The sequence below is a fragment of the Lycorma delicatula genome, chromosome 7, assembly GCF_047948215.1.
Source record: "Lycorma delicatula isolate Av1 chromosome 7, ASM4794821v1, whole genome shotgun sequence".
NCBI classification, from domain to species: Eukaryota; Metazoa; Arthropoda; class Insecta; order Hemiptera; family Fulgoridae; genus Lycorma; species Lycorma delicatula.
In genome coordinates, this window is record NC_134461.1 from 122,804,090 (window position 1) to 122,823,206 (window position 19,117).

The following is a 19,117-nucleotide window of genomic DNA, read 5'->3' on the forward strand; positions in this document are numbered from 1 at the left end:
AGATCTATAAATGGGGTAAAGAAAAGAGATTTGAAAAGATTAAAAATGATAGACGATCTGAAAGGAAATAAAGAATTATTAAGAACTGCGATGGTTAGCAACAAGTAGGAGAAAATGAGAAAGAGAGTTTTTTATAACTAATTATATGATAATGTATTTCAAAGTTTACAAAGTTCTTTCACCAGAAGTTGATGTGGTCGATAAAGGTCTGTGATAGTCCTTGAAAAGTTTTTGACATTTTATAAGACACATAGACAAATTATTTTTATCGTTTTTGTTAGGCATAATTCACGGGGTGTTTAACTTGAAAGAGACCCCATCTCTTAGATTATTTTTTTGCAGCTAGTCTATGAACTATTGAATAATTTCTTGGTAGACGGTACTATCCAGTTTGTTTTTTTTTCAAATAACAAAAGTCCTATTATTCATCACCTTGAAACTGCACACCATACAACTATTTTCTTTTGGTTATAGGGAAATTTCAAAGTAAATGTGATTTTTCAGTTCCCCAGATCCAATAGTTCTGAACTACGCTTCATCTGTAAAAAACACTTGATCTAAAATGCCAATGTTGTCTCTAATGAAATTCTTGAATCATTGACAATAGTGAACCTTTTTAGCAACATCAGCATTAGTTAGTTCATTCGATACGAATAACATTTCAGCATTCTACTTCCTAACTGCAGCGTGGGCTGAACCTAGTAAAATGTTATTTTCCAGGTTTAGTCTCCACAAAGATTTATGAGATCTTGTAACTGCCGTTTTAATGTTCTGTACGACGTGCGTCGCTAAAACTGACCTGTGTCGGATACATTTCTAGTCTAACACCGAACCTCTTCACGAAATTTTTTAACTAACTTCTGAATAACACTTTTCACTGGTGCTTCCTTTTCAAATTTCTCCCTTAACTTCCGACTACATACAACATGAAATTTCATCTCTAAATAAGTTTCCATCACGAATACATGTTCTTCAACAGTTAATGCATTTTAACAAGAACATCACATCATTACACAACCTTGTTCTAAATCCAATGCTCGACACAGACTGGGAATATTCAAATGTGCAGGCAATAAACAGTTCTCTTCATTCCAGCTCCAGTTCTACCAACATCTTCCACATTATTTTACCCACCTCACAACAATATATGCATGCATTTTAACAAAGAATATGCATTTAGTAAAAATTACTAAGTGATGGGGCCTATTTTAAGTTGAACACCCTGAATATAATAAATTATCTTTTTATATTACTTTAATTTTTATAGAAAAATTTAATAAAAGTCTCAGTTGACAAAAAAGAAAAACTGAAAGTGGGTGTATAAGGTGGAATGTTTAAAAACATTTTATCTTTAGTAGTAGAACATTAGTAATATTTCGTTAATTTAGATATACACAGATTGTAATTACACGAAGCATAAAAATGTTTGCAACTGAACGATTATACTTGTTAATTTTAGTAAATAATACTTACAACAATACGAGAAGGTGTCAGTTCAAGAGTTCTATTCCCCAAAACCGGTGTTGCTGGGGCACTTCCTCTTCTACAAGCCTTTTCATAAGATGTATCTGTAAACAACAAAAAAATAAAATATATAATCAATAGTAGTATACCAGTAATCGCAATACGGCAATTCAAATACGATAATGAAATTTTTACGAAAAAAATTCGTAAACGTTTAATTATTAAAACATAAATAAAATTAAATATATTTTGTTCTTTTTTATTTCAAATGAATAAAAAAAAACATTTTAAATTCAAGAACAGGATTCACGACAATTTATATAGGTAAAGTGACAGAAATATATAAGCATATATCTTTGTAATAATAATAATAGTAACAATAGAAAGTTAGTAAGGCTAATGGTAAAAAGGTGTTCCACTTTCTTAAGTAACGTACGTAGAATTTATATCTGATCAAAATGTCTAGTAACACCTCAAAAGTAACACACATAGTACAATTTATTTAATTTTATTCATAATAAAAATACTTTGTGAAATCAAACGAACCTTTTTCTTCAAACTAAAAAATTCCACCCACGCTCACACGCACATGCGCGCATAGTGATAACAAACATCGGTGTCACCAGTAACCGTTCCTATGTAGGTGCTCTTAATTTAAAAATATTTAACAAATCATCTAGTATTTTCATTTCTTTTTTTTAGTTTTGAAACATTTAGTAACTTTCTAAAATTAAAAAAAAATTAAATTTTACACGTGTGTGCAGGAACAGTTATTACATTGACAGCCGTAAAAAATAGCAGACATCTTTATGAAGATTCTTAACTGTTTGTAAAACCTAACACCATTCCTGTTATTACTCGTAAATAGTAACAGTTATTAAGATACATAATAGTATAGTAAAAATTGTATAAATGGAGATGAAAGCAGACTGAAAATTGTGCCATAAATTTTCCGCAATAATTCCAAAAACAAGAAAATAAAACTCTCTTCTAAACAACCTTAAAGCATAACTAAAAGGCTGTAATAAACCAAATAAACCTATCCTACTAGGACCTTTACGAAACTGAATATAACCCAAAGCCTTTCCCTCAAATAAAGTAAAAAAAGCAACACCGAAAAAAATAAAAATAAATAAAAAAAAGATCTCTTTACTAACTGTAAAATTACATAATTAAATTCTAAATTTAAAGCACTTAAATCTTGATATTTTTCATCGATTTTCAAAAATAAGATGTAATTTTGTTTAAAGTGAAAAGCTTAATATTTTAACCAATAAAATATATTTGATAAATCCAATAATTACTAAGATATAAAAGCTTAAAAAAATTAACATGGCAGTCGTATTAACATTTTTTTGAACATGTACAAACCACTTTTTTTTGTTACAGAAAGTTGGTTCAATCGAGTGTACCAAATATTATAATGATTTTTCGATCTGTTATGGAAATATCCAAATTTTTTTAAATTACAAAACGGCAGACAAAAGCAAAAAATCTGATGTGGACAGCACATGACTACCTTGCACGCCTATTAAATTACATATATACAATTTAAAAGTACTTAAAATTTTATTTCACTAATAACTTCTGATTTTTTTCATTAAAAAATTTTTTTTTTATTGTTATTATTGAACTATTTAACGTATAATTTTTTTTTACAATCACAAGTTTATAATTATTAATAAATCAATGTATTTAAATTAAAAATAAAGGAAATGAAGTCGAATTCGAACCGATGTGTCTTCCCTTTGTAAGATCCAAATATTTCACTAATTAAAATTCTATGTGGCTATAACTCTGGAACCAATGAAAATAAGTACCATTTATGATATATCGTTGAAAAGCTCTCAATGAAGGTTTAAGAGCAGTTAAGAAAAAGTCAAAAATCCAAATTTTTTAAATTTTGAGCTTTTTTGAACACTTTTGATCGAGTCGATTGCAATCAAAAAAGGGAGATGCACAACTAGATGTTACAACAGTTCTAAATCCAAAATTTCATTCTACGGCTAATTGTTTTTGAGTTACGCGAAATACATACGTACATAAATATATACACATACGTACGTACAGAAGTCACACCGAAAACTAGTCAAAATGGATTCAGGGATGGTCAAAATGGATATTTCCGTTGAAATCTGTAAACCGAAATTTTTCGCGATCACAACACTTCCTTTACTTCTTACAAGGAAAAAAAAGGGGAAACCCGTTTTTTTTTATAGGACATTTTGTTTTTCATTCTGATACGTAAAACTTGAAAACTACAAGTACACCTTTACTCTTTAAAGAGAGAGAGAGAGAATTTCCACAACATATCAATCGGAGAAGAGAAAATACCTTTGCTTTTGCCTTTCCTCCCGTAGTTAGTTAAAATTTTATAAAATTGAAATGAGAACATTAAAAATAACTAATAAGATTAAATAAATATGTTACAAAATACGGTTCAGTTATTAAAGTGTAAATTCATAAATTTAAAATACTTAAATACTGTTGTAAAATACAAGGCGTAATAAAACCCCAATCAACCAATATGATTTTAAGAATACAGTACCAAAATTATTATAGAATCAGATAGAAATCAAACCAATCAGCAATTGAGGTGAGATAAATATTAACTGGTACAAAATTTTCCACTCCGTAATCCTTACAATACTTAAAAATCATAGCCTAATATCAGTACAGACTTTGGTAATTCTGGTTATCAGTTAAATTGTTATACGTAAATAACATTTATTAAATGAGATAAGAAATTTCAGGCAATTTATAAAAATTAATGGATTCTCCAGATTGACAGGGAATGGTGAAAAGGTTAGGTAGACAAAGAAAAAATAATGATACTGAACTTTGGAAAAAGGAACAGAAAAGAGCTGCATGTAAACGTCGACTGAGAATATATTTCCTGTAGAGGGAACCGATTAAAAGAAAAATATGAAAAGACCTTTGGATGAAAAAGGCAACCGACCATTTAATTCCTTATTATCTTTAGTAAGCCTAGCATGAAATGCTAATTATTCTTGAGAATAACTACGTCATTTTTCTGAGCGACTGTCTTGTCAGATCATCTGCAGCCATTATAATTATGCCAGCTAACAAAATCCTCTTCCGTACGTCTGCAAGAGTTATTTAGTATTTGTACACAAAATACGATACGCGTTAACTGTGTTCAACAACGATTCTTAAATAAATTAAGACAACTAATCTTTAACTAAAATTTTCAAATATTTGTTTCCTAAGTAATGTATTTTTTTAAATTAAAATTTTATTTAACTACAAGTAATTAAAAAACAAAAAGATAATATTTATATTTCCTTATAATGAATATAAAAGTAGCTTTATTTATAAGCTTATAAGTTTTATAAATAAATATAGTTTTATTTATTAATTTATAAATGATGTCTACTTATAAGAGTAGAAACAGTTTACTTCTATAACCAGGATCTAACTTGTTTTTTTTTCAGATTAAATTTCAAATATAAGATCGGTTTCACTCTCTCTTTGTACCAACTTTGGTAGTTTACCTGGAGACTACTTTTTTCGTTATTGTTATTAATATTATTATTATTACTATTACCTGTTGCTATGTTAATTATTCTTTTTTGCGGTTAAGAGAAAATAAGTAAATATCCATCCATTTCTCTTACTCATTATTTATCATTTAACTTTTACTTTATGTACCAACATACTCGTCAAAAATTAATTAACAACAACTTTCATACGTGTAATATTCAGTTAAAATTGTTATATGCAGCTGCAGAGAGAGTAAAAGTTTGCATTACTGTAAGTATCCTTTAATACAATTAATATTTATGATTATAAAAAAACTAAACATGTAAATGAATTTAAGAGGGAAGTAATTTTAAGGGATATTTTTTTCAATAATTGTATTAAATTTTTTTTATGTATTTATTTTTTATTACTTTTTTAATATATTTAATCAAATACTTTAATTCGAACATTTAAGTAAAATAATTGAGATGGAAAACTTAACAATATAATTAAACAATGGAAAATAACTTTAAAAATATAAGCACAAAAAAGAACATTTTCAAAAGGATTTTAATTTATAAGTAATCAGAACCAGCAAGTGAAAATAAACGTAATATCTGATGTGAAAAAAATTAGTTATATCCAACTAGATTAACTATAACAAAAACAGACAGCGTCATTGATCCAAGTTTCTTCGACAATAATAAGGTCCAGTTAAAACTCTCACTGGATTATACGAGGCATGTTTTTAAAGAAAGTTCCGTTTTAAAATTCCGCCGCTGCTACGCTGCGGTCGGCATTCCGAACATGCGCACTGTGTACCCGTATCTGTTGACAAGCCACAGACGCCATTACGGAAATATTCGACTGTGTTTACGTTTGTTTGTGAGTATTTAAAATGCCTCCGTTGATCGAGAATCTCGCTGACTGTGAAATACATGGTGTGATTCGTTTTCTTAGCGCTAAAGGCGTGAAAGCGGCTTAAATTCATCGTCAGATCGGTGAAGTGTATGGAGAAAAGATTATGAGCGATGGAATGGTACGAAAATGGGTTAGAGCTTTTAAAGATGGCCGTCAGAATGTTCATCATGAGGAACGGAATGGATGACCTTATATTATTACTGAAGATTTGGTGCAGAAAGTTGACGAAAAAGTGAGAGAGAATATACGTTTTACGATTTCTTCGCCATCTGAAGACTTTCCTCAAGTTTCAAGAAGTGTTGTCCATGAAATTGTGACCGAACGCTTAAATTATCGACGATGATGGTGTTGCATTGGTTATTGACTTAATAATGCCGCCTGACTTAGGCGGCATAATCTATGACGACGATGTTCAAAAGCTGATTGCACGATACGACAAGTGCCTTAATATTGGTGGCAATTATGTAGAAAAGTAGATTAAAATACAGGCTTTGACGTAAAAATAAAATTGTTAAGAATAGTGTACTTTTTTTTTTTAATTTCAAAACGGTACTTACTTTAAAAACATGGCTCATATAGCAAATTCTATAAGTTGGGCTTATATAAAAAAAAGTTATTTTTCATTGTGAAGCTAACACGCAACTGAATATATGTAACAGAAAGCCAAACATAAGTCAAAAGGTAGTTCTTGTCAAAGCTGTAAAGAAAAATATTAACCTGATAGAATCTATATAATAATTATATGTACATCTAGACTCGTATTTTATAGGATAAAAGGGTGGTACAGAAGCCTTCAACTAATTCATTTGGAGATTGGAGAAAGAATTATAATTCCCATATCATCTAACCTTTCTTTGGACCAGTGAGCTTTCAATATTTCCGGTTAATCCAAGGTACACGCGAAAACTTAAAAAGAGCCCATTTCCGGTAATAAAAAAAGCTTTAAGTACATTCTAACAGGTAACGATGAATACGATGTCAGAGGCCTGCCTCTTTTTTTCTGCAGCGGGTCTCTTCTACAGTATTTGAATTTAATTTTCGACGGCATCCACTCCGGTTATTTCTATGTCTGGAAGAAAAATTTATTTAGTTACAGATTTATTGTTTTCTGTCTGTTTTGTGTTGACTGGGAGCTTTTACATTTCACCAGTGTATTATCCTTTGGTTGTAGTTTTATTTTACGACTTGACAAGGGCAATGACCTTAGCAGTCGATGCCCGATAAATACAAAAAAAAGTAAGTTTACCTGGAATTTTATCTAAGTACCTTTTTAAGATATTATGTCTTTAAATAGAATAACTGATGCAACCATAAAAAAATTGATACAATTTTAAGGGTATATAAATATACTACATGGAAATACATTCCAATATGATTTTTATATTTATTCCAAGTAATGATTCCCCAACCTTATTCATGTTTACGGTTTATTTTAAATATACATAAATAACTTCAAAAGACAAACAGTATTTACTGTTCCAGGGAGAATTTGAAAAACTTATCTCAAAAATAGTCTTTTAAGAAAATATTCTAGAATCTTAACTCCAGAGGGTTGGTAAACCCACCGGGTTGGTCTAGTGGTGAACGCGTCTTCCCAAATCAGCTGATTTGGAAGTCGAGAGTTCCAGCGTTCAAGTCATTGTAAAGCCAGATATTTTTACACGGATTGGAATACTAGATCGTAGATACCGGTGTTCTTTGATGGGGTTGGGTTTCAATTAACCACACATCTCAGGAATGGTCGAACTGAGAATGTACAAGACTACTTCATTTACACTCATTACATATCATCCTCATTCATCCTCTGAAGAATTATCTAAAAGGTAGTTACCGGAGGCTAAACAAGAAACGAGAGAAGAGTTGGTAAAACAAAATTTTGCCACTCATCCTTTGAATATCAAGATTTGGTTCTTTCACCAAATGTTACACATTAAGAGAAATAAAGAAATTAATTTTAATTATCACTGATTTTTTAACAAAAAAAGAAAAACCAGACTATTTCATGAATAAATTAAACGCATTAATCTTTAAAATATATAAACAAATAAAAAAATTTGAATTAATTCATAAAGGTACCTAAAAACCATTTATATAAAAATTTTTATCTAGAAATGAAATACACACATCCATGTTCGATTAATAAATAAACTTACAAGCATCATTTTGCGATATACAAACAATTACTTACAGTTTGAGAAAATTTCTTCGGTATTCTATTGATTTTAATACATTTTTAATGAATAACCAATTATTATAAAACTATGTGAAAATGATTTATTTGAGAATCGAATGCGTAACGTTCGAATGTAAATCATTAATTTTATTATGAAACTATTCAAATCATTTTAGATATTTTAATAAACCATAATTCCTTAAAAAAGTTTTTTTTTATATAAAATTGTAAATAAATTTATTTTTCAAATCGTCTAACAGAACTTGCATTTTGATCTTAATTTACGAATCCAGAAAATTCTAAAAAGTAGTAGAAAATACAAGTACAAAGAAAAGGAGAATTCAGTATAGGTCGAAGAAAATAATACTAAAAATTGAAAATTGAAATCACCATTATTTTTTTATTTTTTACTTTATTCAAAGTTAGAAGAACAGAATTTGGCAAACGATTTACGCCCTTCCTGATCCTTAACAGGAAAAAACAAAATACAATATATTATTGTATATATTATTTTATTATTGTATTATATTATTTGTGTTCGAAAAATACCATGCTGGAGTATAAAGATGAAAGACGAAGCTGGTAACATTCTACTACGGAGGTCAGCACATTCAAATATAATTAACCGAGAAATAATTTTTAATAGTAAACAAGGCAATTAAGAATTTAATAAATTTAGAAATAGACAGAAAATAATTTTAATTTACTGTTAAAATTTTAAATACCTTAGGTTCACGCGCGTACACACATAACACATGCGTGAAAACAGGATGATATAAAGTAGTAAAATTACTTACCTTCACTTAATAACAAACTATATAGACAATTTTACTCCATAACATATAACAACAAGCACAGAACACTTTTACGCAAAAAAAAACTAAAAAAAAAACGAAACACTATTTAAAATAATTATTTTAAACACACAAAAATAAATATAAAAACCAAGACGATTTAAAAAAATACTATAATACAACCGGCCAAAGAGAAAGAAGAAAGCAGAATGATCGTCACTGACACACTTCTACTTCTGAACGAGTCCACCACAGTTAAGTGGTATGAACTGTAAAGTCGTGGTTACTATTAACTTCAATACAGCTCTCTCAACTTCAACAGATTTTAACATTAAATAATAACTAATAACGTAAACAGCTTTCCCTCAAAAAATAAAAAAATGGACAAAAAGAGAAGTAGTATAAATAACGGAAAAATAATTACAATTTAACTATATATTTTTAAAAAAGAATGTCGTGTAAATTATTTATTTATTAGAGTTGTATTTCCTGTTTTAAAACGCACACACAAAATAAATAACAAATGAAATATTACAATCAAATTGTGTGTATATATATATATATATATATATATATATATATATATATATATATATATATATCTGTTACGCAAGAAAAATTGTGATAATTTTTTTTAATTTAGATCAGTATACATTATAAAAAATAAAATATCTTCTTTATAATTAAATTTTTCAACGTAAAAACTGGGCTATTAATTCATTTTTTGATATTCTGAGAGGAAAGAGGGTCGGTCATAAATCATATCAGATTTCAGATAATGGGAAGGAAAATTTTTCAAAATCTCTCCTTAGCAAGTTTTTTTCTACAAAAAAGAGACTTCAAGTGTTTTCACTAAAATTCATTAAAATTTACAATTAGATGAGCATAAGAAATATGTAGTTTCTAGATAGTTAAGCAGTATTGGATGGATACGATCATCGATGTTTTAATAATTTCGAATTCCAATAAAACGGATTTTTTTTTAAATTTATCAATGAATTAATTCGTACTATTTTAACTAATAAGTAAATTATTATTAAATATTTATTAAGTAAATTATTAAATATTATTACAGTATTAAGTTAAACTCGTCAATTGTATTCGTATTTTTTGTTAAATTCATAGACTTCAATTAAATAGATTTAATTTTGAGTTTAATTAATATTACATAATACATATTTATATATATAATAATAATAATAATATTTAAACACCTTTATCCTTTTTACTTCCTTATATTTCGTACAGTATTGTGATCCCAAAAACGTTCTCTTTTCAAATTTCAACGAAAATATCCATTTTGACCATCCCTGAATCCATTTAGACTAGTTTCGGCTTGACGTCTGTACGTACGTATTTATTTCGCATAACTTAAAAACGATTAACCGTCGAATGTTGAAATTTTGGATTTAGGACTGTTGTAACATCTAGTTAGTTACATATACACCCTTTTGACTGCAATCGACTGGACCAAAAGTGTCCAAAAAAAGCCCAAAATCCAATTTTTTTGGATTTTGGACTTTTTCTTAATTGCAGTAATCAGTCGTCATGGAGAGCTTTTCAACATATCATAAGTGGTACTTATTTTCATCGGTTCCAGAGTTATAGCCAAATAAAATTTTAATTAATGAAATATTTAAATCTTACAAGAAGAAGGCACGCACATCGGTTCGAATCAGATTTTATTCGTTTTTTAGGGTTTTTTTTTAAATTTAAATATAGGCTATGACTTATATATAAACTAAGCTTTTTATATATTATAAGAGATAATTACTAACTTCTGATTGTTAAAAAGGGTTCTACAATATATAATAATTCAATAATAACAATAAAAAAATGAAAATATCATATGTTATTAGTGAAATAAAATTTTATGTAGTTTTCATTTTAAAAAAAAATGTGTGTATGTAATAATAGTATTAATAGGCGTAAAAGGAAGTCATGTGGTGTCCACATCAGATTTTTTAAATATATTACATTATTTGTTCAAATAATTAAATATAATTAATTATATTTATTCATAATTAAATTTTAATTTTATTTAATTAATTATATTTATTTATTTGTAATCGGTCGTACATTAACTGATCACACACAAATACAGTTAAAATAAGTGAATACTTAATTGATTTCACAAAATCGAAGTATGAATACCAGTTAATATATTAATATTTTTGAAAGAATAATGTATATATATATATATATATATATATATATATATATATATATATATATATATACAATTAAGTAGTATTGTAAAGTAATATACCTCCAACGAATGTTAACAACAGATGTTAACAAAAAAAAAAACCACACCTGGTTAGTAATGATAAGTAGTGATGGAGGGTTGTACGTCTATCTATCATTATGTTTTGCCAAAATATTGACAACATGCTATAGATAAAATACGTTAAAACGACTACTTTTATTTGAAAAATCATACCAGCAACCCAACAAAGATATAAACTTGAGATGGTTAAACTGCAGCTGGACATTTATCTTTCATAACGTTGAAAATACAACATAAAATTTGTTTTCTACTTTTACACAATACATAGCTTTGTAAACTTCATTACAAATGCAAGTTATTTAAAATTTGTTTACAAAATAATTCTTCAAAGTAAAAATTTTTACACAATAACCACATTTATGCTACATTTTCAATTATTGATATAAAAATTAAATGTTCAAATAAATAGCATGGAGTCGTTTATAGTGAAGAAATAATTCTGTTACAAAATGAAACACAACAGTGCAATAATATACAAGAGATAAATAATAAAAATTAAAAAACACGACTTCCAAAAAAAACATTGTTCTAAAAATAATTAGTAATATATGTAAAATTTTGTATAGAGTATAACTTTTTTCTAATTTTTTAAATTTATGTAAACATATATATAGCCTATGACATTCCCGATAACGTAAGGATTCCAATGCGGGGTCATACATTTAAATGGGTTCACCCGTTGAGCTGCTACGGTGGAACAAACACAGATGCATACATACAGTCTAAAAACATTACACTCCTTTTTGGGCAGTCGTGTAATAAATTATTATAGTATAAACCACAGTAAATATTTTTTTAAAGTAAATTAAAAATATTTTAATAAAAATATTTTTTATAACAATGTTTTCGAATAAGTATTCATAGACATTTGCTGTATTTTAAAATATATTTTGTTTAATGAGGTTGTTTAGTATTGTATATACTTTATTTATCTGTAATAAAATAACTCAAGTTTTAATTCTTTGATGGTTCAAATTTGCACCGAGATGACCTTTAAGGGTTAATAAGATTAAAAATAAAAATTAAATTTACAAATCTTGCACAAAGTTATTACATTTTGACGGTAATCTGAAACATTATTAATTATTATCATTATTATAATTGTAATCGTAATTATGAATTCGTTAAATAAAAATTCATAATTAATTAAAATGAAACTTTTAGCGGGAAGAGTGCGTTCAATTTGGCTTAGATTACCAGCAGAATTTGAAGATGAACTTCAACTATGTGAGAAAACGTACAAAGAAAGCGAGTGGGTGCATTTTCCCAGATTGTCAGTCTCAACTGGAGAGGTTCCAGGAGACCTCTCCGCCTCCTCGCGTCGTTATTGAAAATGAAAATGAAGATTAATTGTTGTAAAAATAAATGTTGTGTTGTTTTAAATAAATTATAAAAACTGCGCCACGCTTTTATTTAACTAAATATTTTCATTACTTTTAATTTTAAAATTTAATAATTATTACATTATTTATTTTTTATTTATTGGTTATTTTTATTAGATATTTATATAATTTATTTTTTACTTTTCAGTGCATTTTTATATTTGTTAATATATTAAATTTTTTTGTTTAAAATTCTCAAATTGATTTAATTCTTATTTTTTACTTTTTAGAGGGTTTTTCTAATTTGTTTCCTTTTTTTATTAATGTTAATATTAATATTAGTTAAATAAAAGCTTTTTTAAAAAATAATTTTTTATATGTAATCAAATATATTTTTGTAATTTTTTTTTTGTTGTTTTTTTTTTCAAGTTATAAATTTTCTGTAAACGACAGCTATTTTAATTTTCACAAATTCATAAGATTTTTTTTGTTAATTTTGCAATTAATAAAAGTTATTTTCTGTTTGTTTATCATAGACTTTATTAAATCTCTTATCTCAGAATGAAATTCTCTACACGTTTTGATAGTAAAATTAAACAATTATTAGTCTTTAACAAAGTTATTGTACTTCAAAAATAAAAAACGTTTTTAGTCACCGAATTTTTCTGTTTTAAGTTGGATATCCTACAAACTACGGGAAATACAGTACTGGAACGTGTTTTAATCAATTTTTCAGGACAAAAAACATAAGAAACCATCAATTTTACCCCTAATATACCGAAATTTCACTGGGGGAACTGAACTCGCACGAAATTTTTCGCTGGCCAATAACTCTATAACAAAGTGTTTTCGGACATACATTTGTACGAATTTTTTCTTTATATCAAGCTCTAAAATCAGTTTCCAGATTATTTCTCTTTCGTTTTGAATAACCCGCATATATATAAATATAGCCTGTGACACTCCCTGTAACGTAAGGATTCCAATGCGGGGACATCATCTAAATCGGTTCAACCGTTAAGCTGCTACGGTGGAACAAACATACATATACTCTAAATACATTTCATTCCATTTTGGGAAGTCATGTAAAAAGAAAATAAATACTGTTAAATTGAACATTAGGAAAATAAAAATTATGAAATAAATTTATCTTTAAAATATACCGTCTCATTCAAATAAAAATATATAAATCAATAAAATTCCAATATTAAATACATGATCGTATAGAATATTTTTCTATCAATTTTTTTGTTAAAAGTTTCAAAAATAAGCAATATAGAAACGACTCCAAGATTTGGAAGATGATATGCGGTAGTAATAACTTTAAATCAATGTAATTGAAAGTCAACCTTAATATCAGAACTGTAGCTAATTATTATATCCACGTAAATATATATTAATTCTTTTTTCCCCGTTTATATCTTTTTTCTTTTCTTTCTTTTACTGTTTAGCCTCCGGAACCACCGTAAGGTATTACTTCAGAGGATTATATATATATATATATATATATATGAATGTAAATTAAGTGTAGTTTTGTACAGTTTCAGGTCGACCATTCCGAGATGTGTGGTTAATTAAAACAACCAAACACCAAAAACACCGGTATTCACGATCTAGTATTGAAATCCGTATAAAAATAACTGCCTTTACTAGGACTTGAACCTTACAACTCTGGACTTCGAAATCATCTGATTTGCGATGACGAGTTCACCATTAGACCAACCCGGTGGGTTTCGTTTATGTTTTCTAATACAAATCAAGTTTATTTAACCATATTAAAGAATTTCATTTTAAATTTTGTTTTTGTCAATATTTTTTTCATTTTCATTCTTTCACTTTGAGCTCGTTTTTTTTGTTTGTTTTTCTGTTTGTCTCGTCTTGGTTTTTTCCTAGAAACTCTGTAGATTTTTTAGTACGTTTCTAAACATTTATTCTTCCTTAATAAGTGATTCTTTTATCTTTTAATTCTTCGTCCAATTCTTTAAAACAAATTAGATTGTCTCTTAAATGTTTTAAGAAGTAGTTAAATATTTTCTTGATAAATCTGTTTTCAGTCATTCTTTTTAAATTAAAAAAAAAAACAAAACATAATCTCTCCTTTTTGTTTTGAGTCAGTAATTTTTTTTTTTTTTTTTTTAATTTCTGGGATACCTCTTCGTTTGACCTTAATGTATTTTTATTATCTATTGACCTTGGAACGAATGTTTTCCTTAATATCGTAAGGAGTTTTATCCATTGTTGATTTATTTGATACCGTCATTGTTACTTCTGAATTTAAGCATTCAGGTTTTACTGTTATGTTGCATGTACCAAATAGCTAGCTTTAAGAAATTTTCTTATTAAAAAATAACAGGAAGAGCAAATGATGATTTTTCTTCTTTTTTTAAATAAATTAGAAAAAGTCCTTATTTTGAATTTCATTTATTTATATTTTTTTGTTATGAAAGTGCGGGCATCAACAGCTACGGTCACTAGCCCTAGATTATATTTTATTGTGCGATTTGTAATAATTTTATAATTAATTATTGTATATGTGTATATACAAAATCATTTACAATGATAATGGAATTTACTTAATATCAAAAGTTAATACTTTTTACTTGTATTAACTTTATTTTTATTTTCGTATCTAAATTAGTAACTATTTATATATTTTTTTATTTATATAGCCACATAAGCTTGAAGCTTGTGCGTGGAATATGCAAATGTAGCGTATGAAAAATGCCGTGCCTGATCGGGATTCGAACCCAGGACCTCCGGATAAAACGCCAAAACGCTACCACTAGAGTTACAATACTTTACATTACTACTGTTTTAATACTCAGCCACAACTGTTGAAAATAATGGGAATATATACTCTTTAACTCCTATAAGCGCACACATCCTTCTTCTGCTGGTGGTACCACACTACAAACTTTGTTTCATGAACTGCGTAGTATACATTGTATTTATTTATGCTACATATATTTTAAATGTCTAGTTATGTATTTCATATTACTTTAGCAAATAGATCGATCAATTAAAACGTTTTATTTAAATACTCATGTATTATATACATATATATATGTATATAATATAATATAGATGTGTGTGTGTGTGTGTGTGTGTGTGTGTGTGTGTGTGTGTGTGTGTGTGTGTGTGTGTGAGTGAGAGAGAGAGATAGATATTAACACACAAATATAAACCTGAGCTAATTTTTTTTGATGTTAAAACTTGACTTTAATGTTGTCAAACATTGTAAGTATAATAAAATATTTAAAATATTTATTTTTTTAATAAATATATATATATATATATATATATTTTATAAGTGCAAAATTATCACGCTCTGAGCGAGATGACATTCCGCCTGAATCGCAGAACGGGACTCACGCGAGCGTGCGTATGGATATACCTATTACAGACGTGGAGGTAATAATAGAACAACAGAAAAGAAAGATTATGTTACTTTTATTAAACCTTTATAATTAGAATTAAAAATATAAAATGAGACATTGTCAAGTATCGTTAATATAATTATTGTACATCCTTTTTATTATAACAATAATAATAGTAATGCATACGACAGGGATATGAACCGCTAATATACTTTAATTAAGTTCCTTCCTCCCTTCCCCTCAAAGAAACTTAATTAGAAAAAAATTCGAATATTAAGAGACAAAGTTTAAGTTTGTTTTATAACAAGAAAACAAAGAAATAAAGGATAAGAGTATATTTTTCCAATCTAAAACGTATTTGCATAAAAATACAATAAAAAAAAAAATTAAAAATGTATTAATCTTACGTATTTAGTTATGGTCTAATGATTACGCGTAGTGGAAGGAACTGGAAATAATTTCAAATTATCGTTTCCTTTTTAATCAGCATCCGGAGACAAGATTTAAAGAAACAAAATAAAAATAAAGAAAAATATTTTTTATATGCAATAAAATATATATTTTTTTAACAATAAAATTACACTTAACAAAAAATTTCAACATGCATTACGTAAAATACGGAAATTAATTTCAGGTAACTAACTATACGTTTAATTAAAATTTTAAACGAAATAAATTACAATAATTACATAAAAACGATTTCGTAAATAATAATTTTAATAAATAAATTTAGAAAGTTGTATACAATCTTACAACACCTTTTATAATAGAATTCATTAAAAAAAAAATATATATATATATATATATACTCTAAATCAAAATGTAACTATGTTTTTTTCATTACACATTTAAAATTTTAAGTCTTATTCTAAATAATTCACACCGCTATAATATTCTCAAACGATGGTACCGCCAAGCTGCATATTATAACGATTTTTTTCCTTGAAAGTTGTAAATATTTTTCTAATTTTATACAATGACGCTTATGAGTATGTTCAGAGTTTCCACACATACGGAAAACATATTTTTATGAAAACTAATTCTATTTATTTTTACGTATGGAAACTTATCGAACAGGAGGAATATTCTCTGTGTATATATATATATATATATATATATACACATACATGCGTGTGTGTGTGTGTGTGTGTGTGTGTGTGTGTGTGTGCGTGTGTGCGCGCGTGTGTGTGTGTGTGTGTGTGTGTGTGTGTGTGTGTGAGTGAGTGAGTGAGTGAGTGAGTGAGTGAGTGAGTGAGTGAGAGAGAGAGAGAGACATTGACACAAATATAAAACTATGACAATTTTTTTTATGTTAAAACAGGACTTTAATGCTGTCAAACACAAGTAAAATTCCATGTTGCTTTTAATCTTTAGGTGAACATGTTATTAAGAAGACTTTTATGATACTAACTCTAGCTTGTCCACATCTACGTTAAAATGGAGTTTGTTCCTTTTCAAATTCAACTCCTTTACCATCTCCTTGTATTTTTACCAGTCTTAGAAATATCTGCTTAAAAATGGGAAAACTGGAACACAACGAACTTCAAATATTTTTTTTGATGCCGATAAGTATAACTAATATTTAATAATTTTTTATGAATTAATTTCAAATTTATTAGAAAATGGATTTAACATTTTTGCCATTACCATGAAGAAAAAAAATTGAAAATCGATTAATTTTTGTTTTAACTCATTATCATAAATGCTTATTGATTGTGTTCAGTAAATTACAAAAAAATGAGCGTTAATTTAACATAAAAAATATACCACATACAATTAAACTATAAATAAACGATCCAATTAAAAAAAAAAAAAGACATTGGAATGAACCACAATTTAAAGGAAATTTCAACTCATCAGTTATTTACATATATAAGTTATATCTCCTCGCAAAGAAATAAGAAGATTATTTTATCTTTGATTGCACATTAGCTTTGAAATTTTTTTTTCAGAATCTCATTATTGTTAAAGAACTTCGTGACAGATTACACACCGCAAGTAAAATCCAAAAACACGTCCTATTTTTGACAACTTTATTAAAGGAACTTAAATAGTCTCAATACCTTTTATCCAACGACTAATATTCACTATAAAAATAATTTTAGAAAAAAAATGGATATTTGGGCGACCAATTCACAATGAGAAAATCTAAGTATAGTATGCTTTTTCTGGTAATTATATATTGGTCGCCGATATTTTTTGACAAGATTGTCAATACAGAAATATAACGTAAAATTTTAGAAAACTTGAATATTCAGTGAAAAAGAGCAACGTATCACACATCAAACGATTTACTTGTAAACTTTTACAGAAGAGCAAACTGTCAGCAGAGGGGCAGTGGCCACCACTTCCCTAAATTTTTCTAGTTGTGATTTTTTCTTTTCGGCCTATTTGAAGGATAGAATTTATGAATAAAATACAGATGAACAACAGACAAACATTTAATAAAAAAATCTACCGCACTGAAGACAAATATTTGAGTCAGGTGATTCTCAATATGATCTCTTGAATACAAAAGCCCATCGCTTCGTAGAGCGCTCACTTCGAACATTCTTTATAAAAATATAGTAAATATGTAAATCAGTTAATCTGAAATATTCAATTTAAATTACACTTTCATTTCATTCATAAATTATTACATGTCGCAACCGTGTTTAGTTTGTAACGGTTAAGTTTTAAGTTTGTTCGCCCACCGGGCTAGTCTAGTGGTTAACTCGACATTACAAATCAGGTGATTTCGAAGTCGAGAGTTCTAAGGTTCAAATTTTATTAAAGATAATTACTTTTATATGGATTTGAATACTAGATCGTGGATACCGGTTTTCTTTGTCGGTAGAATTTCAATTAACAACACAACTCAGGACTGGTCGACCTTTTCTTTTTCTTTATTTCTTTTTCCTGTTTAGCCTCCGGTAACTACCGTTTAGATAATTTTTCAGAGGATGAATGAGGATGATATGTATGAGTGTAAATGAAGTGTAGTCTTGTACAGTCTCAAGTTCGACCATTCCTGAGATGTGTGGTTAATTGAAAACCCAACCACCAAAGAACACCGGTATCCACGTTCTAGTATTCAAATCCATGTAAAAATAACTGGCTTTACTAGGACTTGAACGCTGTAACTCCCGACTTCCAAATCAGCTGATTTGGGAAGACGCGTTAACCACTAGACCAACTCGGTGGGTTAGGACTGGTCGACCTGAGATTGTACAACACTACACTTCATTTACATTCATACATATCCTCTGAAGTAATAACTTACGGTGGTTCTGGAGGCTAAACAAAAAAAGAAA

At 27.7% G+C, this 19,117-nt stretch overlaps 1 protein-coding gene across 4 annotated transcripts in view; it reads right to left on the minus strand.

Annotated features, from left to right (window-relative positions):
* Window positions 1–19,117, minus strand: part of raskol (Ras GTPase-activating protein raskol) — a 666,892-nt gene that overhangs the window by 55,860 nt on the left and 591,915 nt on the right. For all 4 annotated transcript variants that reach the window (XM_075370951.1, XM_075370952.1, XM_075370950.1 and 1 more), the window contains one exon: window positions 1,474–1,568. In XM_075370951.1, the coding sequence (XP_075227066.1) occupies window positions 1,474–1,568 (95 nt within the window). The remainder of the gene's footprint in view (window positions 1–1,473; window positions 1,569–19,117) is intronic.